The sequence below is a fragment of the Thunnus albacares genome, chromosome 8 (assembly GCF_914725855.1).
Source record: "Thunnus albacares chromosome 8, fThuAlb1.1, whole genome shotgun sequence".
Taxonomy (NCBI): domain Eukaryota; kingdom Metazoa; phylum Chordata; class Actinopteri; order Scombriformes; family Scombridae; genus Thunnus; species Thunnus albacares.
In genome coordinates, this window is record NC_058113.1 from 25051812 (window position 1) to 25073255 (window position 21444).

Below are 21444 nucleotides of genomic sequence, written 5' to 3' on the forward strand. Positions count from 1 at the left end.
ATTAAAATCCCTTTAGGAATATGTTTAAGGTGTGAATGAGTCCTTATGCAGGTATTGCAGGCAAATTTAGAACATTTTTGAAAGGGATATATGCTCCATTAAAAAGTGACTCTTTTAACTTCAAGATACTATAAGGTAGCCATCTGTCACCTAATTATATTAAACTTCTACTACTAATACAAGTGACACTATGAAAATGATATTTGTAAAGCAAAGTGTTATGATGTTATATTTGTCACTGTAGTCCCCCCCTAATCAACACCCCTCCGCCCCTACCGCTCCACTCAGCTCCCCCCAGGCGACACAGGAGTCAGTTTACACAGCCCCATACCTGCCCACCCCCCACTGCTGTGGGGAGGTCGGGACTCCCTCTTTATCGCGCTGCTGCCATGCAGCGGTCCGTCACAGTGTGCCAGCAGTCCGCGCAGAGCGCAGAGCGCAGCGCCACGCTGAAACAGACCGTCTGTCACAGAGAAGATCTCCACACCTTTACGGGATTTGAAAGACAGCAAGAGTGGATAAACTGACTGAACAAGGTGAGCAACGAGCAGAATGTTGTTTTTAATCATTCCGTTACGTGGAGGTGTGAGATTAATTGGTGACATTTATTCTGTGAAGTTTTCCGAGTACCGATCAGGGTGGATTCTGGTAGGAATCCATTCGTCCAATGAGTGATCTTGCGTTTTTATTCTCCACTTCTCCCCGTTGTTTTTTCTTCGTGTGGCAGCATTATTTTACCGTATTTACAGCTGTTGGCAAGTGTAGGATTGGCTTGGAATAATTCCGCTTTTAATAGACCTTATGTGAACTGAAAATATGATTTTTCTTCTCCTTGGCAAATAACCACTATTCACCCACAGACTACTAGAATATTGTATTACTGTGTTTGTGAGCTACTCATTGATGATTTTAATTGTACTTAATGACAGGCTACTTATAATAACATCACTATATTAGTATTATTACATGAGAGTTAATCTCTAAATTGTCCGAATTTCTATTTGAAGGACCAGTACGCGTGTCCCACCTTTTAAAATTTACTACAGGATTACTACAGTTTGTCTTCTTGAGAGTCTTGCCTGAGGTCTTTATGGTGTGTTTATGGCAGATGCCCTATAAGGAAAATTCTCCTTGGCAGTATGTCTGTGATGGATGTATGTAGTTGGATAATCCATAACAACAGACCAGGCTTTTGGATTGACCCAAAACTGCTTTTGAGAAGTTGACAAGCTCAGTAATTCATCATCTGCCATGTAAACCTATATGTAGAACTATCTGGTTTAACTCACCCTTGAAGTGCAGTCATTAATAGCTGCATGGTATGGAGTGAGCGAGAGACAGAGAGAGGTAGAGAAAGAAAGAAAGAGAGAAAGGACTGACCACTGTGCTCTGATTAAAGCTGATACAGTTGACCTGGGGCAGCAGGTTTATCCCATTTTAACTCTGCTCTACACTAAATATTTACATCTGGATGAAATCAGGGGACCGGCCCAAATGAGGCTCTGGCTCCCAACCGTCTAATCAGAGAGGAAAAGTTTTGTAGTCTTAAATTCAGTTAAGCATTTTCCTACCAATCAGTTCATCTTTGACAAATAAATGTCTCGTCCAGTTAAATATACACTCATAATAAAGTTTGAGGGTGCTACCTGAGAACTTTCAAGAGAACAAAGTACGTTGGGGACCTAAAGGGTCATTATGCAATCCACCCTCTCTAAAACTGAAAAGACTGTAAAGACCATCTCTTTCAAGGAGACAATCACATGCCCTCAGGGTCAACTCCACCTTGACCCGCCTGTACCCCTCCCACCCCCTCCTCCTAACGCTCTACTGATATATTTAAGGCTCATGCATCCTGAGTCGGTTTGATCATAGTGGGGTCAGGAGCGTAAACAACTTAGCAGCCAGACTAAACAGACCACACATGACTTCTAAACACATTTCACCCTGAGATTCAAAGGTGAGCACGTGTCATTTTGGCCTGCGAGCAGAGGAGATTTAATTGATGCTTTCTGATGTAGATCATTCTCTGGCGCTGATGCTGCTTTACTGTTACTCGCCAGTTCCCTGCATGAGTCACTAGAGGTTAGAAAAAAAGATATTTCGCCACTAGGTCCATTTTAGAGACAACCCCGGCTTCTGAAATGTGACAATCTCCTGGTTTCTTTATGGTTAACTGTATATATTGGGGTTGTGAACTGTTGGTTGGGACAAAAGAAGACATTTTAGGTTGCATGTTGGGCTTTGGGAAACATTGATTGACATTTTCCCCCATTTTCTGACATTTTATAAACCAAACGACGAAAACAATTGACAGATTCATCGATAATGAGAATGTAGTTTAATTTGTATCACACAACACAAGAGTTGGCCCATTTTCATGCAAACTTTAAGGACTTAGATGCTTCCTTAAAGGTGCTATATGTAAGAATTGGCCACTTGTTGAATTTATACTCCACACTCCAAACCAACTGAGGGCAGCATATCACCAGAAAGTTGGAATGTCCGTTATGTTACACTACATTAGCGCCGAATCAATAGTGCATTATCAGTGCTCTGTTAGCTAGCACACTAAGTAACTAGGACTTTTGCTGTGTCTCAATTCACATACTTCCATACATACACTTGCTATTTTGAGTGCGTAAGTGCATTCACACTGACAAGTATGGCAAAATGTAGTGCAATATGGTGCACTCATAATGGTCAAAAAGTTGTGTGTGGAGTGCTGGATACTGTTGTAACTGCTGTTGTAATTTTTGCTGCAGGACTGTTCGTATCCCACTTTGTTAATATTTTTCAGGTGAGAAAGTAACCATGTAGATTCCCAATATGTGGTCAGTTTATCCAAATAACGCCTGTTTGTAAAAATGTTGAGACGTTTGCAGAGATGTGAGGTTTGCCAGGTGAGACCAGCCAGTCATCTCACAGCAGCAGCCTGACTCCTTCGTCGTTATCCCGTATCTGTACAGCTCTTTGGTTATTTACTGCTGGCTCTAATGTCTCCATAGAATTTTGATATGTGATGTTATTCCTTTTGGAAGATAGATGTTGGTCTAACAGATGAAATCTAACAATTGTAGCCGCCACATTAGATTGTCTGAATGTAACGTTAAAGTGCAGCTTCATGTTTTTACTGGATAGAACAACAGCGCTGCCTCTGGGGCTCCATATGTACAGATATCACCACATTTCAATAAATATAAATGTAATGAATTAAAAAAATGAAGAGATCAGTCTATATTACATTTCATTTTATTTTATTAATCTACATAACAGTTTGGATTTTTATTATAGCTACATTACAGACTGAATAACGCAATTTACTGCATTGCTCTGTCAGTGAGGTTATTATTTGTGAGAAAACAGGGTTAATGGAGCTTTGAGTTGAAATTATTCTGTCACAATACAGTCAGGTAGTTGTGTTGAAGCTGAGCTGCTGCTGTCAGCAAGTACACTGCTGTTCCAATTGCAGAATGACGGCATAAAAGCCATAAAAGCACGTTCATTTTAATAAAATGAAATTGAATTGAAGTCAAATGATATTTTGGTTGGCAACAATCCAGTCAAATGTTATATAATAACATATAATGCTCCACCTGGTTGCAATTCGCCATTAAAAAGAAGAGAAGAAGTGGTCAAATGTTGCGATCATCATTTCTGGTAAGTCTGTTAGATTTGAGACAATACTACTCTGTTGAAATTCCGACATTACGCAAATAAGTAAATAGTGTACACAGTGTGCACCATGGAAGTGTACTAACGGAAGTATCCGAATTGAGACACAGTGTTTGACTAAGTATGATATGAGTGATAACAAAATCAATTCAGTGATAGTGTTGAGCTAAGGTTTGCTTGAATAAATCTAACCTAGAGGAAATAGCACCGCTCTCTTCTTCATGCTCTCATGATGGACGCAAGGCAGACTGGACCCTACAGTGACTCTCTATCGCCTCTTGAGGTACAAAGTGGTATCACAAGACAGGATGGGCTGGGACTAGCTGGTTAACATGCTAACTTTAGTAGATATCTCTGCAACACAAGACACAGACGTCTTTGACATCTCCACATTCTGTTGATAATTTTAGTTCTTTTTTGAATGTTTTAAACTAAAATTCTTACATATAGTTCCTTTAAAAGATTATCTTTTTCCGCATAGTTTTGGTTACAATCTTCATCAAGGCTCTTGTTAAAATGTCTGGAGGTTATGTACGACGTACACATCGTACGTCATGACTTGTTCGACTCTAGATTTAGGCCCATCTCCTCCCTGCCTTTCCTTGAGTCATCTTCTGTTTTTGTTAAATCGCACAAAGTGGACCTGGCTTGCATCCCTGCCTGAAAGCTACAATGAGTCACTGAGGCATAGATCATAAACACCCACAGTACAGCCAACATCAATCCTTCATATTGCTCAGATTTAGACGCAGGATCCAAACATCTCCCCGGCTGAATACCTACCTGCAAAATTACAGTGTGGAGCAATCGTAAACAGCCCCCCCCCCTTTTTCTCCCCCCGATTCATGCAGCAGTGTGCTAATTTTCCAGCTGTAATATGGCTGCATCTGTGTTTGATGCTGATGATCCCCGCAGAGCAGACGAGAATACTTCCTCCCATTACGGAGCGGAGAGCCCAGGGGCACCGGCGCAGAGCTGCTCGCTTCACTCTGTCTGGGGTGTTGACAGGAGCCCTGACATCATTAACATGACTAAATGAAATGTAATTTAGGTCTTTGCCTTCCCGCTTGGCTTATAGCACCAGCAGTGATATTAATGATGGTGATGCAACACGTTAGCAAGCTAAAGGCAGTCGGCAGACCTGCAGAATCATGTGGGCTTTATGACTTTTGAGACAGTTTGATTTTAGCAATCTAAACGTAAGCTAGGAGGCCACCATATCATTGACCTTAGCATGATCTAGCACAGGTCAAAGGAGCATCTCATGAGGTATATATAAGTGTACCAAGATTTCTCTCAAGCTTTTATTTTCCAATTTTCTCCTCTTTTGTTTTTACTTCACATTGTTTTTGAGGCTCTACAAGTGTATAATCTGATTGGTTTGAGCCACATCAGTGCTGACTGCGGAGAACAAGCGGAAGCCGCAGGATATTTCATGGTTTTAGTTCACAATGGGCCACTCATATGTTTCTTATCACTTAAAGTTCAGCTGTACCACAGTCACATTCAAGGCATGGTTCTGCTTTCCTACAGAACACAGTCTTGAAAAGATCACTTTTTAAGAGGGATGAACGTCAAACATTTGTTCTGTTTAACCCTTGTTTTGTTGCATTGTTGCATGTAAAGACCCCCAAGTTATAGCGGGAAGCTCAAGTTTCTAATTAGAGGGGGAAAATGTACCCTGCTAATGACATCATCTCCCCCCCGGCACTGTGTTAAAGGAGTATGTATGTGTTACTGAACAGCAGCTGGTTTTAGACATTTGACGTTCAGTTCACAACAGTGTGAGACTTCAAACACTCACACACAAACCGTCAGACTTATAATTCAGCTTTATTGCTCTTTGTCGCCTTGTTTGGGCCATTGTGCTGTCGGCCTCTGGGAATTTCCTCACCGACCGTTTTCAGGAAGAACTGTCTGGAAAAGAGGAAGAACTTGTCAGAAAGTCACAGCTTCTACGTTACGTCCAGCATAAAAAAAAAAACAGGCAGGCACTCTAGATAGAAGTAATACCCACTCTTACAAAGGATTGCTGGATAAAACAAAAAGTAAAATCTACCATCTATGTACCAAGCTGGTAGTTTTTCTGTTTAGTAAACACTCAAAGTGTGAAATCACATTCATTGAAGTGATAATTTGATAAGCAAAGACATATTTTCAAAATGGATGAGCTGACATAGCTTCTTGGAATGAAACCTTTACTTGTTGGCTCATCTTTCCAAGAAGATTTACAACGCTTCACTCTCAAAAACATCTTTGAAAATTTGTACCAAATGTTCGTAACTAACTTTGGAAGCATAACTGATATGTCATAATCAGTCTTGTCATTCAGTCTTGTCATTTTCTCAGCCCTGAAAGTTTTCTGCTGTTACATCACACCAATCTTCATGGGCTCATAACTCAATCCATAATTCATCGTGGCCAACGAAATCATGAAACATGATCTGACAGATCTCCATCTCCCGACAGTCCCCTGTGTGTGGGTGACAGCTGTGAGAGCAGCCCTTCTCCACGTTGCTCTCACATCCCCGTAATTGTTCACAGTCCGACTAGGCGCCTCTGTAGCTCTGCCACATCCGATCACTCTCAACCGTGCCGCTCTGTGTCCACTCAACCATGAGGAAGATGACACAGGCCTGGATATTCCCTTCGACACAGGAGGGGACCATCGATGCAGCTCCACAAAATCTTCCGGCTCTTCCAGATGTTTTCTGATTCTGACAGGAGCGAGGGAGTGGAGGAGGAGAAGAGCAGAGAACGGAGGGGTGTCTATCCGTGGCACTCGGGGCCTGTTTGTTGGGAAGCAGGTCGGTCGATCGGTAATGAGAGAAGACAGCTGGCAGGTTCAGTGGAGGTTAACAGTTAAGCATAGATGGCAGTGAGGAAAATCAGAAGAGCTCAGAGGGTTTTTGTCAGAGAGGTTTTGGGTGATTTATTTCTTGTAGTGAGATATTTTGGGGAGAAATTAAGCTTGTTTGAAGTCCTATTGTGGAAAGGTTGCAAAAAAAAATCTGTGTTGGATTTTGATTTGTTGCATCTTACAGTGAACATTTGGATCTTAAATGACAATTTTGGTATACTTTGGTATACCTACAGGCCTAGAAAACCTATTTTTACTATCAGCTTCTTACTATGAGTGACAGGGGGCATGAACATAACATTTTCTGCCAAAGCTTTGGTTATTTTACATCAGGGGTTTCCATATTTGTGTTTTTGTCCTTGCTTTCTCATTGCTTTCTGCAGGAATTATATATTTTTGTGTATCAGTCAGGATTTAACAATATTTGCATCAGAATCTGATGACAGGTGGGGGGTTGTGTGCTGTCAGTCAAATCTGACCGAACTGCAACCACGCAGTCCTGATGAAGCAGATGAGCTGAGTTTTTAACTGTTAAACTGTTAATAAATAATGACTAAGGATGTCCTTTCTTTAACTTTGAGTGCTGGCTATTTAATCATGAATATTTAATTTCAGAGAGAAATACTTCAGATTTGAAGCCAAGTTTTCAGGGACTTTAATACTAACTAGAAAAAAAACGAATCAGTTATGCCTCAGGATTGGATGACGCATCCTTCATTTGTTTATCCAATAAGCAGTATTTCTGTATTTCTTAAGCACCAAAGTTTTGTGATGAGAAATTATAGTGGAGCATTTTATTTCATTAGGAGTTCTACTTAATGAACTTGTTCAAACTGGTCAAACACTATTCAGCTGTGCGGATAACAAATCAATGTTGGCACATTTAAAGTGGTGGAGAGTGTGTAGTAACACAGTGGGGGAGGGCGGGTGTCGGGTTTGGCACCACAGTCACAGATGACCCAGTGTTTGGGGACACAGCACAGCTGGAGCAGCTTTAAGCCTTAACCAACCCCAAACAACCCTGTCACAAGTCCTCACAAGCTGGTGCTAGCATTTTAATGCTAACATTGTCAACATGTGTTTAGAATAATTCTGTAAATGAAATGAAATGTGTGAATCTCTTTTTGACAACCCGGTGTGTTTGTGTGACAAGAAGGTGGGATGACACAGGCGTTACAGGCGTTGTGAGTTCACATGTGACCTCTGCTCTCCAAGTATTTAAGATAACCCAAATCTCCCCCCGTGTCCAGCTTCCATAACATCCACAATCTTAAAACAAAACCATCAAACAAGATACTTTGTTTATCCATAACTGCAGAATATATTTTTATTGTTGTGTCTTTTAGAGTGTTTCATTCAGCTCAAATGCAGGTATACAGGTGTATAATTTAACACCACTAACAATGTTTTGACATTTTAGTCGCTCTTTGCAAGTCTAATAGCCACCATCCACTGAAGCCTCTTTTATCACTTTGTTGAAGCAGACATATGCCTGGCAGAGTGAAAAATGTGCCGACTTGGTGAAATAAAACATCTGGCAGTCGGCCAGACAGAGCTGTCTTTCAGAGCATTCAAACCAGCTGAGAGCTTAATGAGGGTTCACAGTGTGAGAACAGGCCTTCATAATTTAAGACTCTGGGAGATTGAGGGATGTGCCCAGATTTATTCCTCTCTAGTATACTGTACAAACAGCCTCAGGACAGGCCTTTTTTTTGGGGGGGTGGTGTCTGTGTTACCCTGAGTTGCACAGTGCATTCCCAGTCCAGGACTGTGAGCACACACACAGTAGGTCACTGTGGTTTGTATTGCTGGTCACATAAGCCAGGCTGGCATGTGGAGGGAGCAGCAGCGGTGGTCATAATTTACAAAACAATGCTGTCCAGAGCTGGGATGCCTGCTTGATGTAGACCAGATCTGTTCTACATCTGCTTAGTATACAAGCTCAACTCTCTCATACTCTTGCTTACACCCTCTTTTACTACACTTTTCTCCTGTCACACAAACGTAAAAATGACACAGTGCAACCAGAGAACATTTTTGGACTAATCAATTCATCAATTAAACTGAAAAAACTCTTAAGTAGTACTGTCCTTTAGCAAACCCAAGAACAGCGCTATAGCTTCTGTAACTCACTGTTATCTCTCAGTGAGGGTTTCTTTGATCTGTGTTTATGAAAAAGTGAAAGACCAGTAAACTCAATTCAGATAGATTAAATCAAGTTATCTCCCATGATCCTTGCCTGCATAGTCTGTGTGTTTGGCAGCCATGAGGCTTTGACAATATATTTTATGTACTGTTTTTATTTGAGGATCCAGGTATACGCCATCTCCTTGTAATGCAGTGTAAGAGTTCACCCATCAATAGTTCACTCATCAACAGTGAGGTATCGCAGCACGAGCTTAACATTCCTGGACTGGGAGGCTGGTACAGGTGTCTCTCTGTTACAGTGTGGATTATTAGGCTTCCTGGCACAGTGCACCTGGTGTAGAGATCATCACTCATTTCAAAATCTAAGCTAAAATTTGATATTACACGATAATAATGAAGTTTTCTCTCTTATTAATATATAAACATTGAATCTAGGATACATTTAAGTGGCTTTGAGTTTCTCTTTGAGTTAAAAAAAAATGCAGCTAGAAAAGTAAACAGTGACTCATAGAACTTAATAGGTCAGAGCTGTTTAGTTATCAACAGTAACAGCGCTCTTCCTGGGCCCTTACAGCTGAGAAGAAAAGGGAACTTGCCCAGTCTGTTGATAAAAGCAAGAATAAATGTGAGCATGTTATCTCAGCAGACGTTATCTGTGTTAGCACTGCATGGGAGTTACAGCGTTGATAAAGACTTGACTCGCAGTATCTGGCTGTTACAGGATGACTAAATCCCACATTAAAGCCGCCAATGCAATCTTGTGGTGATAGTTGTTTTAATAATTACCTCAACTCAGTGGAATACAGCCAATTAACAGTTATTTTTACTATTGATTGTAAGCAGGTGATTATTTTTGAATAAATTAATCATGTAGTCTATAAAATATAAAAAGATGACAAATGCCTACCATAGTTACAGACTTCAATGATATGAAGCAGAATAATTTTACAAATCAGTTTATAAGTGATTAATCATACTAGCTATTTATTAACCACATTATTAGCAATTGGGTGTAAAATTAGCCAAAATTAGCTAGTTAGATAGTATTAGCTAGTAAGCTAATAAGCTTATTATTAGCTTACTAGCTGATTATTAGCTCACTGGCCAATAAGATGGTTAATAATCAGCCCATCACAGTTTACTAGACTCTTATGTGATGGATTAAGATTTTTTCTTAGTTTTAACAGCCAAAAATGTTATTTTTAATTCAGTGGACTTTAGTGGAATCAAAGTTTCAAAAACAATGTCGCCAAAGCATCAAAATACAATTTGTCAAAGTATTTGGACAATTTGGCTATAACAGTACAAAATAACAATAATATAAAAATTAAAACAACATTAAGATTGATCAAACAGAATATCAGCTAATTTTACAAATCAACTAGTAAGCGAATAATCTTACTAACTAATTATTGGCCACTTTATTAGCAATTGGGTGTAAAATTAGCCAAAATTAGCCACTTGGATAACAGCTAGATTATTATTAGCTCTGTGGCTAATAAGATGGCTAATAATCTGCTGATCACAGGTTACCAGACTCTTGAGTGACAGTCAAGATTTTTTTCTTAGTTTCAAAATGCAAAACTTTTAATTATATGAAGCAGAATATCAGCAAAGTTTCAAATCAGCAAGTAAGTGAATACTATTATTTCCAACAGTCACCTTATTAGCAACTGGGTGTAAAATTAGCCAAAATTAGCCAGTTGGATAATAAGCTAATCAACTGATTTACCAGTTAATTAGCTGTTGTGTTTTTGGTTATTGTGAGCAGAACATGTGTGCTGCCTTTTGTAGACTTCTCACTCTTGACCTTGTTTTAGCTAATATTGACATGTAGGCTACTTGCACATATACACAGTCTGCTCCTGAGTGCCACATATCTTATCACCATCATCTCAAAGTCTGCACAGGCCTGGCTTCTTTGGATTGTGTCTCCAGCGCTCAGCTGTCACTGTGATAATTTGCTTTGAATGACAAAAGAGCGTCAGCAGTGAGTTAAGAGCCCATCTTGTCCATTTTACGGTTTGGGAGGAGGTCTATTCAAATTGGGGGTCCCTTAAGTCGTCCCAGGTGGCCTACTGCTGCTCCGCATTAATGTGGAGAAAGCCCTAGGTAGCCTCTAACCGTAGATCAAGCAGCTAATGGCGCTCAAGGCCTCACAATGGTGACAGGATTTACAATTGGCTGCCTGCTTTGTCTTTAAGGGGACAGTAACCTATGTGTCCCGTGGCTCCATCTCTTACATTTTATTGCCACCATGTTGTTATTTGTCCTTTTCCCTCTCTGACTAATGAGGCAGAGCAACCAGGTCAAGTCTTACGTGGACCTGGAGGAGGACCATTGTTGTGGCCCATTAATAATGCAAAGAAAGGCCGGTATGTCTCTTTGTTTGGAGGATAGAAGAAGACAACTCCTTTTCTTTGCCCCATAACAGACTTCTTGAGGTCTGTGGTGTTGGTTAATGACCGAACTGGACTAAGACATGAATCCTGGCTCATTAGTGGCCACGCAGACTGTAGGGAATCGATGTGCACAGATGCTTCATCATGACACGTAGACATCTTTGAATGAGCTTCGGTTAACGTTTGAACATTCAGACATTTAAGTCGATTAGTAACGATCGTTAGTCTGTGTCGCCCTTAATAGTGTTGCCATATGTTAGTATAAAGAAAGTGAGAAATGCAGGACAACAGAGAAAGAGAGGAAAGACGTTAGAAATGGCCAGTTGGTTCCTTGTCGGCAGCAGATGCCTCTCATCTGCTCAAAGATTAATTTGACAGGTAAGCGTGCTGAATGCATTCCCAAGAGCTTCAAAGGTGGTCCTTGAGAATTTATTAACCTCTTATCTTGTGTTTACCTCACTGAATACATAATTCACAGTGGAACTTCCTTTAACCTCCTGATCCACGACCAGCTGTTTTTTCTTCGGATACGCCTAGTCGTCTGAGATGAAGCTATTCTTCTGTGGGCTCTTTTGAAGCAAACAAACACTTCCTGGATTTTCTTTTTTTTTTGTTTAGCTTCTTTCTGGGGCACCGCTTTCACATCAGAAAAATAAGCAAAGCTTTGTGTTTTCACTGTCAGATATGTGTATGTGAGGTTATAATTGATAACAAAACTTAAACATGACCTGCTTTATGTTCTCATGGGGTCAAACACAAGTAACCCAAACAATGCTGTTGATTAAAAGGAAAATTGTAGTTCACAGTCCCTTCCTGTGACAGGTCTCTGTCAGTGCTGTCTGAGCATCTTGATGTAGCATGACATAAAACATCTGGTTCCTCTTTAGCTGCATGGGGGCGCCTGGTTAAGCCTCCCCTGCAGGCTGAGCCATCCACTTCACAGAGAGGACGGGAGGGACGGAAAGAAGAGGAGAGACAGTAGACAGTGGGGTTTTATAAAAGAACAGTATTCAAGGTGTAAGAGAGGGGTCAAACACTTACATTGGTGAATTTGTTGGTTGTTGTTCTTTGGTGATATCTCTTAATAGTGATATCAGATGTGTGATGTTTGTACGTTCATCCATAACGGCAACATCTGCTAACCACACAATCGGTCATGTTGTACAGTCGTGTTAAGTGTTAATAGGCAGAGACTAACCGTGAACACTTCCCGAAATAAGGTTCACATAGAGGTTTGCAATAAATATTTGGTTACAACACTGTTGAACGTGTTATACACTGAATTCATACAGTGGGGAACAAATTTCCACACAGTTCTCAGATCACGCATAACTAAATGAGTTAAAAAAAAAACATGAGAAAATTTATAATTTATGATTTTGTGTGTGCCAGAGGAATTTATTTTTGAAATGGTGTCCAACCATTTTTGGCTTATGACCCTTCATAGCTGAGCATTCTCACGACCCGTTATCACAGGTTGCATTATGTCCAAAGTGTGATGTTCCCTTCTCTTATCGATTAAGTCTTAAAGATCTCTGTTTTTTGTTTTTTTTTATAGAGAAGTCAGGAAAAATTAGTTTGGCAAGAATGCTCCAGATATACTTCAATGAAAATGTAGGTTACGGTGTCAATATACAGTATGAATAGTATGAATTCTCATAAATAACGCATTGTTTAATGTGTGTTATCCAAAGCTACGCAAAAACATTTGGAGATTGCACTCAGATACAGGGAGTATACAGGAAATGGAGCAGGAGAGAGGTACAAAGTGATAGAGAGAGGGTAGATACGGAGGGTGTATACAGGAAGAGAAAGATGGAGCAGGGAGGGAAATGAGAGGGTAAGGAGGCCCTGTGGCATATACAGGAGACGTGAGAGTGGGAAGGAAGGCAGGAGAGTGCCGGGGTTAGGTAGCATTAGAATGGAGGAGGGGATGTGTGTGTTCAGTGTAGAGATGAGAGAGCATGGGAAGGGTTTGGAGGTTAATGACGACCTACAGTGAGAGATGAAGGAGGTCGCGTAACAAGGGAGCGCTTCTCCAGCCATCTCACGCTTTTCACAAGCTTTGAGATCACAGGAGAAGGTGCTGGGTACTAATTTGGCTCATTATGATCAGTGGACCTAATGGCGGCTATTGTTCTCGTGCAAATCCCAGTTGAGTCACTGGTTCACCCTCTGTGTTTGTGTGTGTGTGTGTTTAGTGGACGAACACCATCAAATGTAACCTTTTCATCATGCACGTTTCGTCTCGCTGCTGTGCCAGCTTTTCTCTTTATTAATGTATGTTTAGAAGAATTTTGAACACGTGAAAATCAGCTGTTGTCTACATTTAGCACTGTTTCTCATCAAGACATTGTGTCCCAAACAACTGACTATTATCTGCTAGTATTATGGCTCACATTTGGTCATGTGATGTCCGAGATGGCACCTGGAGCAAGAGATAACCTCTGAAAGTAGGTGATTTCCTTCAAGCTCTTAATGTCAGATTCAATGAATGCACACTTGAGAGTAGAACGAAGGAAACACATTTAAAATAGGATACAGGAGGATATAACCCAATGTACTGTTATATTGTTGTAGATTTCAAGGTTATAACTGTTGGGTCAGTAGGGATTAAGAATTGCTGTATCCATAGATGTCCCCTGTATTCTGCATATGATTTTTTTGTACCTTACCCCCCTCCCCTTTCATCAAAAGCCAACATCAGGATTAATGACTTTGTTTAGGCTCCTATGGTGATAATCCCCTTTAACGCTTCAATAGCGTTAGCCTGCCACTTTTCCATTTTGAACTCAGATGGGGAACAGATTGTTCCGGAAGAGAGATGTCTAATAAATACCAAAACCCCAGCCATGCACCATAACCCCTATTACCATTTCCTCCTCATTTTCTACCCCTTTTTCTTGCCCTTTTCTTCTCCTTCCACACCTGTTGCGAGACATTTTTTCTCGGAACTCCATCTAAACAATGGCTGACTTTCCCGAGCTCTGGCAGCCCAGCATCTGGAAAAACTAACCAGTAGGCTGCTGCCCCCCTTTTCTCAGTGAATTTATAGTGGTATGCCATTTGTCAGGCCTACTGTGAGTTGTGTGAAGGCTGAACGAGATACATGTAGGGGTTACGTGGAATGTTAGGTCAAAATGTAAATTTTAGGGAGCTTAATAGTTATACTGAACCCAACAGAAGAATGAAAAACATTATAGGAATTAATTAGTGTTGTAAGCATTTTTTAAAATTTAATTATAGGTAACAAGGTTGTTTTGTATATCAAATAAAATAAATGTGCTGCTAAAGGAAACAATCAAGTCTTCTTATGAGAAACATTGTAATTTTCATAAATACATTTTATAAATTAATGTCAACAAACCTACTGCTGGTAATTTGCTGATATATTTGACTTTGGTTCAACTTTTTTTTAAAGTCATCTTAACCAGTCAATTGTTTTATTTATGTAAGTCTACTCATGTCTTTCATATTTCAGGATTCTTACATGGATCTGTGACTAAATGATTTGTTAGTAAAAATGCACCAAACTGTTCATTTTTGATCATTTCAAGTTGCTTTGCTTTTTATTTGAGTGTCAGTGGGCTGGAGTGCACACAGTCACGTTCACCCTGATTTAAATGTGGCTCATGACCTTTGTTGCACGTCATCCTGTGACTTTGCTGCTTACTATCTTACAAATCAAAAAAACTTTAAAAATATAAGATGGAAGACTTGAGGTTACGTGTTTGCTTGTGTTTGCCACTATCAGTGGTGTCATACGGTTCGTCCTGGATGATGAGAAATAGATCCCTTTTCCTGTCAAAAGAGGTTGTTCATTGTTTTAGCCCATGTGAAGGAAATGCTAAAATAGCATTTGATAATCCTTGTAGCAGACCAGAGGGAACAATAAGCGCAACAATATTACTCCCTGTATTGCACGTATAGTGCTGCACAAGGTGAATTTATCTCTCCAGATGGACTTTTAAAATACATTTTGAAGGGAGGTGAATGAAAAACAGGCCCCACCTTTACCTTTGGGTTTTCAAGTTTCAAGTTTTAAAGATGTGTTCACTGTCTGCCCAGTTTGCACATGGCAGACATTCACTGCTTCTTTCTGCGGACATAAAAAACGTGCAGCATAACGGAAAGTCCCGATAATCTGCAGCCCAACTGTACATATGACTCTCTTTCATTTACAGGGAAGCCTCTTATTGCCTCCTGCTGACACACACACATGCTTATGGGGTCGGGCACAAAACTGGAGCAGATACACAAATATACCCATGACCACATGCACATATACACATATATGCATGCATACATAGACACATGATAACTGTGTTGGGATGTGTCCAAGCTATAAATTACTCCCAGGGTTGAGCCTGTCCTGTTATAGGCACGTGCAACCCCCCTCCTCCACCCCATATAGCATGAAAACTTAAAAGATATGAAACCTCTCTTCACAGAGCATATCTTAAAGAAGAAATGTGGCAATCCTTTTCACAACGTCATGCCCTATGTTTGGTTTAAAGTGTAATTTTGTTGTGGCTTGTTAATTTGAAGAGCAAGCTCTTTAACTGTGACTATGAAAGAGTTATTACTTCAGCAATATATTGGTTTACTCAAACAGCACTTACAGTATTTAAATTATTAAATTACAACAGCCATACTCTAGTTTTCAGTGAAACTATAAAACTTTAAAGACGTCATCTACACTGATTTTGGTCCCCTGTGTTAGTTGTCTTGTTGTGTCAGTTCAATGGTTGAAACAGAAAGAAGAAGACATTGGTGCCAAGACAGTTTGTTTGCAGCAGTGCTGAATTACAATATACAACATTAATTTAGGAAACACAACCTGTTAACCCTACAAAATAATCATCCAGACTTTCCCTGATTCCAGGCTCAATTTTCAGTGGTATCGTTTGTTCTTCAGTCATAAACACCTCTATACTTGCTGCCATTCTCATAAGGCAAACGTGACAATAATTTGGTGAGGATAAGTCTGTATGTCCGGAAAAAAAAAATCAGTAAAATTCCTATCCATAAAATTGGAAGCAGACACGTTGTCATTTGGTCTGCACATTTTTATTTTATCCACCTCTTGGCTGCTGCCATCCTGTCTGGACAACAGATATCTCACATTAAAAAATAACAGAAATGACTGTAGGGCAGACACAAATCAGTGACAAAAAAAAAAAGAAATGCTTGCATAGGAACCATTGCATTGGTGTGCTTGTTAACTAGTGTATGTAAAATCTGTGTTCACATTCATAAAATTGCTCAGAATACCATGCTGAATGAGGAAACACATTTTGTCTAAGCGGTTTGAGACTGTTCTAATACTAAAAATTAGCTGGTTCAGCAGCAACATGTTTGCATAGCCTGTAGTTGAACCTTTACTGGTTTACTCAGATTGGACTGTTGACTCAGATAGGAGCGTCATCTGCATGTCTAAAGTATACAATACATGCTGTATTTAATACATATATACAAGGTAGAGGGTGACTAAATTTTTATACATGTCAGCTTTGCATTGCTGCCCACTCCAGACATGCAACTCCCTCCAGCTTTAAATAAGCACAATCTGAGCTGAGCTTTAGGGACCACTGTCCTTCCTGCCATCTGGTCTCTGCTGTCTGCCCTGGAGAATAGCACTTCCAACTAAAACCACTCTTTCTCTCTTTCTCTCTCTTTCCTAAGGGTCCACACAGGTGAGGTGAGGACAAGGACAAGATCTGCATCTCCCCATCTGTCCATCAACGATCCAAGTGCCTCGGTGCCGGCCACCCTCAGGTCACCTCAACCACAACGGCTGCCAAACAATAAAACTCTTGACCTAGCGTCCCTCACAAGGCAAATATTTGAGGCCATTATATCTAATTTCTCTGAGCAGTCGCCACTGAAAAGATCAACAGTGAAGGGTGTTGTTGGGAGACGGAAAGAGAGAAGAAAACGTGGGGGAGGAAAAAGTAGCCCTTTCAAAGTGCACCAAGTCGGCTATTTCTGCTGCACTGTGGGCAGAGAGCGTCTCATTTGGGAGTGCTCTTGGCTGACAAAAAAAGGACTTCCCTGTGCCCTGCCTGCCTATCCAAATGCCTGTGTAAATACTGCATAGAGATATCAATTTGTCTGGGCTCTGACACTGCCCAACAAAGAGACTGCAAGCTATCTATAGAAAACTTTACAACAAACTTGGACTCTGTGGTCTCCTGAATTGCTACCTATCCATTACCCTTCAAGGAAGATTCAAAAACTGTGAGAAGAGGAATGAGAGCTACTACAGTTTTCTACACTTAGAAACTTTTTTTTCAAACGCTCTCATTGGTTTTAAAATTTTCACAGGACCAACCACAACTCTCTGGGGGACACCAGAAGCTGTCAGTCAATTGGGGGCTGCAGTTTTGATGTCTTTCCCAACTCAGTGAATCAACATGAAGCCACTAACCCCAATTGGATCCCCCTCTCCTCTGAGGCTCCTCAACAAGGGTCCAGACTATCTGCGCAGGCAGATAGACGGTGGAGGTCACGGCCGCTCAATCAGCGCTGTGGAGAGGCTTGAAGCGGACAAAGCCAAATATGTTAAGAGCCAGCAGGTAATCAACACCAAGCAGGAGCCTGTACTGGTACCTTGTGCTACCCCACCACCACAGCCCCGGCGAGCTCTTGTCATTCCCAGTAGCTTGACGCCTCATCTTCCCCCACGCCGTTCATCCAACACCCCCTACTCTACACTCTCTGGCTCCTTCACCTCAAAAGATGAAAATGAAAATGATGACTCAAGAAAGGAGAACCGACGGACTTCTGTTGACGTTGAGGCCCACAACAGGAGTAATGTTAACAATGTAATGCTTCCCAGCCCCAGGACACCTGCAATTAACACCTTGGTAGCACCACACAGCGCCCCTATACTCAGGAGGAGCACAGGCAAACGCATGCTGAGGCCGGACTCGCTCATCATCTACAGACAGAAGAAAGAGTGCAAGAGTCCCATGGGTGCAGGGGTGGGAGAGAACAACAATGTGGAACTGAAAAGCTACAGTTTTGTCCGCCGCCTCTTCCAGGGGTCGATGAGAGAGAAGAGTAGCGGAGGTGAGGGCAGAATCCAGAAAATGGTGATTGGTGAAGAGAAAGCGCCATCACGGGATGGAGACTCCCGCATGTCATGGACCAACGACAAAGACACTACAGATGGTGGACCAGGGAGCAGGAGGTCTAGTAAAACTGACCAAGAACGCAGCCCAGGTTCTATCCCCAGCCCGGGGTTTAGCTGTACACTTGAACGGACTAATAATGGATTTACAAAAGGTACCACTGATGGAGTTAACAATGGTATCACCAATGGCAACCACTCAAGTAACTACGATGATGCGAATGACCCATGGAAGCGGGCATCACCACCACCAGTACCCAGAAGGAAGTTTGGGGAACTGTATCGCTCTAAGTCAGAACTGCGTCTGCGCTGCTCTGTAGCGTTATCAGAGCAGGAGCATTTCTTTGACTTCTGTGGACTGGACATGGACATGATAGAGCGTCTGGGTCGGGAGAATTTCCTCTCCGGTGCCAGCTCCATAGACACACTGTCATTGGCGCTCCGCAGTGTAGGCGGGGACGGCTGTGGTGGCTCAGAGCCCAGCGAATTCTCCCGCCACTCAGGAGACGGGCTGTTCCAGGAGGAGCTTGCTGATCAGCTTCCCACTGGTGTTTCAATCATTGAGAGAAACGCTCGTGTCATCAAGTGGCTTTACGGGTGTAGGAATGCTGCTCGCGAAGGACCCAAAGAGTCAACTGTTTAATCCAGGGACAAGGAACCATGTTCCACAGAGGGCTGAGGGTCTGCAGGTGTTCTTTCTAACTAAACAAGAGTTCATCTGGTGTAGCGTGTGGTTCTGCAGACCCTTACCACATGTGCAGACATTAAATTACTGCTGAAATGCACCACAAACCAAAAGTGAAAGCATTTGGGTGAATTTCACTTGAATTTTGTGCACAGACAGTATTGTTTCAGTGTGAGTTGTTATTGGCTGGCTGCATTGCTGCAGCTCAAAACAAAAGGCTGAAACAGGGCACAGTATTGTTTTTGAGTCAAAGTGGTTGAGTTTCACAACACAAAGCTGTAAGAAAAGTGTTTATAAAATTTCAAATGAGAGACTAGTTTGTTTCAGCTGTCTGCACATAGGGGTAGCTCTCCATGGCACATGGTTATGTTTCGTCCCTTGCTCTTCCAGACTCCAAAGAGACTGTTTCTTTGAATTTGAGGACAATGACTGCTAGTAGTTATCTCCTGTCAAATTGATATATTGTATTTATAGATCCTATGGAAGTATTGTGTGGGTATAGATAGACCTTACTGGCAAATGGAACCATTTCTTCAAGCAAAATGTTTTGGTGTCTGTGAGTGTGTGTGTGTGTGTGTGTGTGTGTGGAGTGGACATTACCGTCCTCTCCATTTGTAGCCTCTGTTCAGTTTTTGACAGAACCGCATTCTGATCTGTTCTGAAACCAGACCCTCTGACCCCTCACAAGGCACATAACTGTAAAAGTGTATTTGTCATGACACAGTGGGCACAGTTCAATGTCCTTGACATCAAACACTCTCCTCTAATGACTAATTTAAAATGGAAAACCACTAAGCTATTTTTTTTTTTTCCTAAACTGGAAAACTGTTGTGCGAGTGTGAAGTGAACCATAAGTACCTCATTCGGAACTGTCCCAGTTTAGTTTGTGTGTTGCTTTTTTTTTACTCCTTAAACGCAGGCGTTGGAACAAACATGCGAGGCACCCCTGTGGGGTTGTTAATGCACTGAACTGGACAGAGAGAGAGGAAGTGAAAGATAGAGATATAGCTTTGACTCTTTAGAGAGATTCATCTCGTATAAACACTGAGCTGGATTCAAAGGAGCACCTGCATCGTGGAAGACAAGGAGCCATGCCTGGCCAGTAATTTTCTTCATTTTCATCTCATTTTCCTATGCCTAATGAGGGTCTTTCACAGTATACACTGTCCAATAATCACTTGTGTGACACAGTCATTGATTACTACAGCTAATGCTTCACGCCTGTTCAGCGGGTCACAGCTGTGTGAGCTATAGAGTTGGTAAATGATAAACAGGGAACAGCAGCTTGTTAGTGATCAATCCTGTGAGAGGAAAAACTGGATATATTCAAAAAAAAATTCACATTGAAAGTTTAAATCTCACCAAAGAAGTTTAAAAAATGAAGAAAGTGTCATAAATAATATATTCACCTCCAAAATTAAAGGAGCTCAAGCTTTCAGACCCCTAGTTGCATGTGATTTAGGATGTCACTTTTACCATCTGGCAGTTTACAGCAGTTTAACCTCCCCCAGCTGGCTCCATCAGCCTGTTTCCCATTGAAACAAGCAGGGGAGGAAGAGGCCGCCCTCCTTTGCTCTGATAACCAGAGATCCTACCTCACTTCATCCATCCTTCAGTGATTCTCACTTTATCTCCATGAAAGGTCATTTCCATTGCTTGGCCTGGAGGATGCCACTGAAATACAAACTCGGGGTCTGCCGAGGTATGCAGAGGTTAGACTGAGAGGCGTTCAGGTCTGAGTATTACTGAACCCAAGGGCACGTTATATTTGTACACGTGATAAATTAACACAATTACTTGCAGCCTTGATATGTTTTTTTCTGTATTTATCACCAGCATGGCACGCTCCTGAAACTCCTCCAACTGGACTTTGTTTTGTTTTGTTTTATATCTCCCCCTTGAAAACCATTTGGTTGCATGTTTACAAAGTGGCTCCGTAGATTATGAATCTCTTTTTTTTTTTTAATTTGATATATATATATGAGAGATTTAGTTTTTATTCCAAAGATGTTTGTGTATGATGTACACAGCAAATAAACACAAATAACAAAATAATTGAGTGAAGGTCATTTCTTTGTTGTCTTTGTTGCGTTGATGGGTAATTTTAGAGACTTTACAATACAATATCTAAACAGAAAAAGTTTAATTCATTTATAAATAATGCTTAAAAGTCTCGCAACATTCAATATTCATTTAAAAAAGAGTATATGTTTTATTGACATTGCATTAAATTCGCCAATAGAGGAAAAGTAGAAAAGGCTTTGGCTGTGACTTATTCTCTAATCTTCTTAGAGTGTAATGGTCGACTGAGTCAGTGATGTTACGCTGTCTCGTCCTTGACTCTTTGTTGCCTTCCTCCACCACATCACGTCTCATTTTTCACATTATCTCAAGTGGCTACACGCTAATCCTTTTAGCATTCCCTGCATAGTATGCTCTTGACTGAGCTGCAACAGGTTGTGTTTATAGACAAGGAGGCCTCTGTGTGGCTTGATGCTATGTCTACGCCGGTAGAGAGACCCTCCACCCTGTCTGCAGACTT

General features: G+C 41.2%; 1 protein-coding gene across 1 annotated transcript; it reads left to right on the forward strand.

Moving 5' to 3' along the window:
• The first annotated feature begins 395 nt into the window (after positions 1 to 395).
• Positions 396 to 20951, forward strand: fam110d (family with sequence similarity 110 member D). Its single transcript, XM_044360300.1, has 2 exons — positions 396 to 536; positions 16768 to 20951. Exon 2 carries the CDS (start codon positions 17499 to 17501, stop codon positions 18858 to 18860), a length of 1362 nt encoding a protein of 453 aa, XP_044216235.1. The 5' UTR covers positions 396 to 536; positions 16768 to 17498; the 3' UTR covers positions 18861 to 20951.
• Positions 20952 to 21444: the final 493 nt, after the last annotated feature.

What these genes read in the sequence shown, in the direction of transcription:
- fam110d (XM_044360300.1), top strand. Translation starts at nt 17,499, where the DNA reads ATGAAGCCACTAACCCCAATTGGATCCCCCTCTCCTCTGAGGCTCCTC.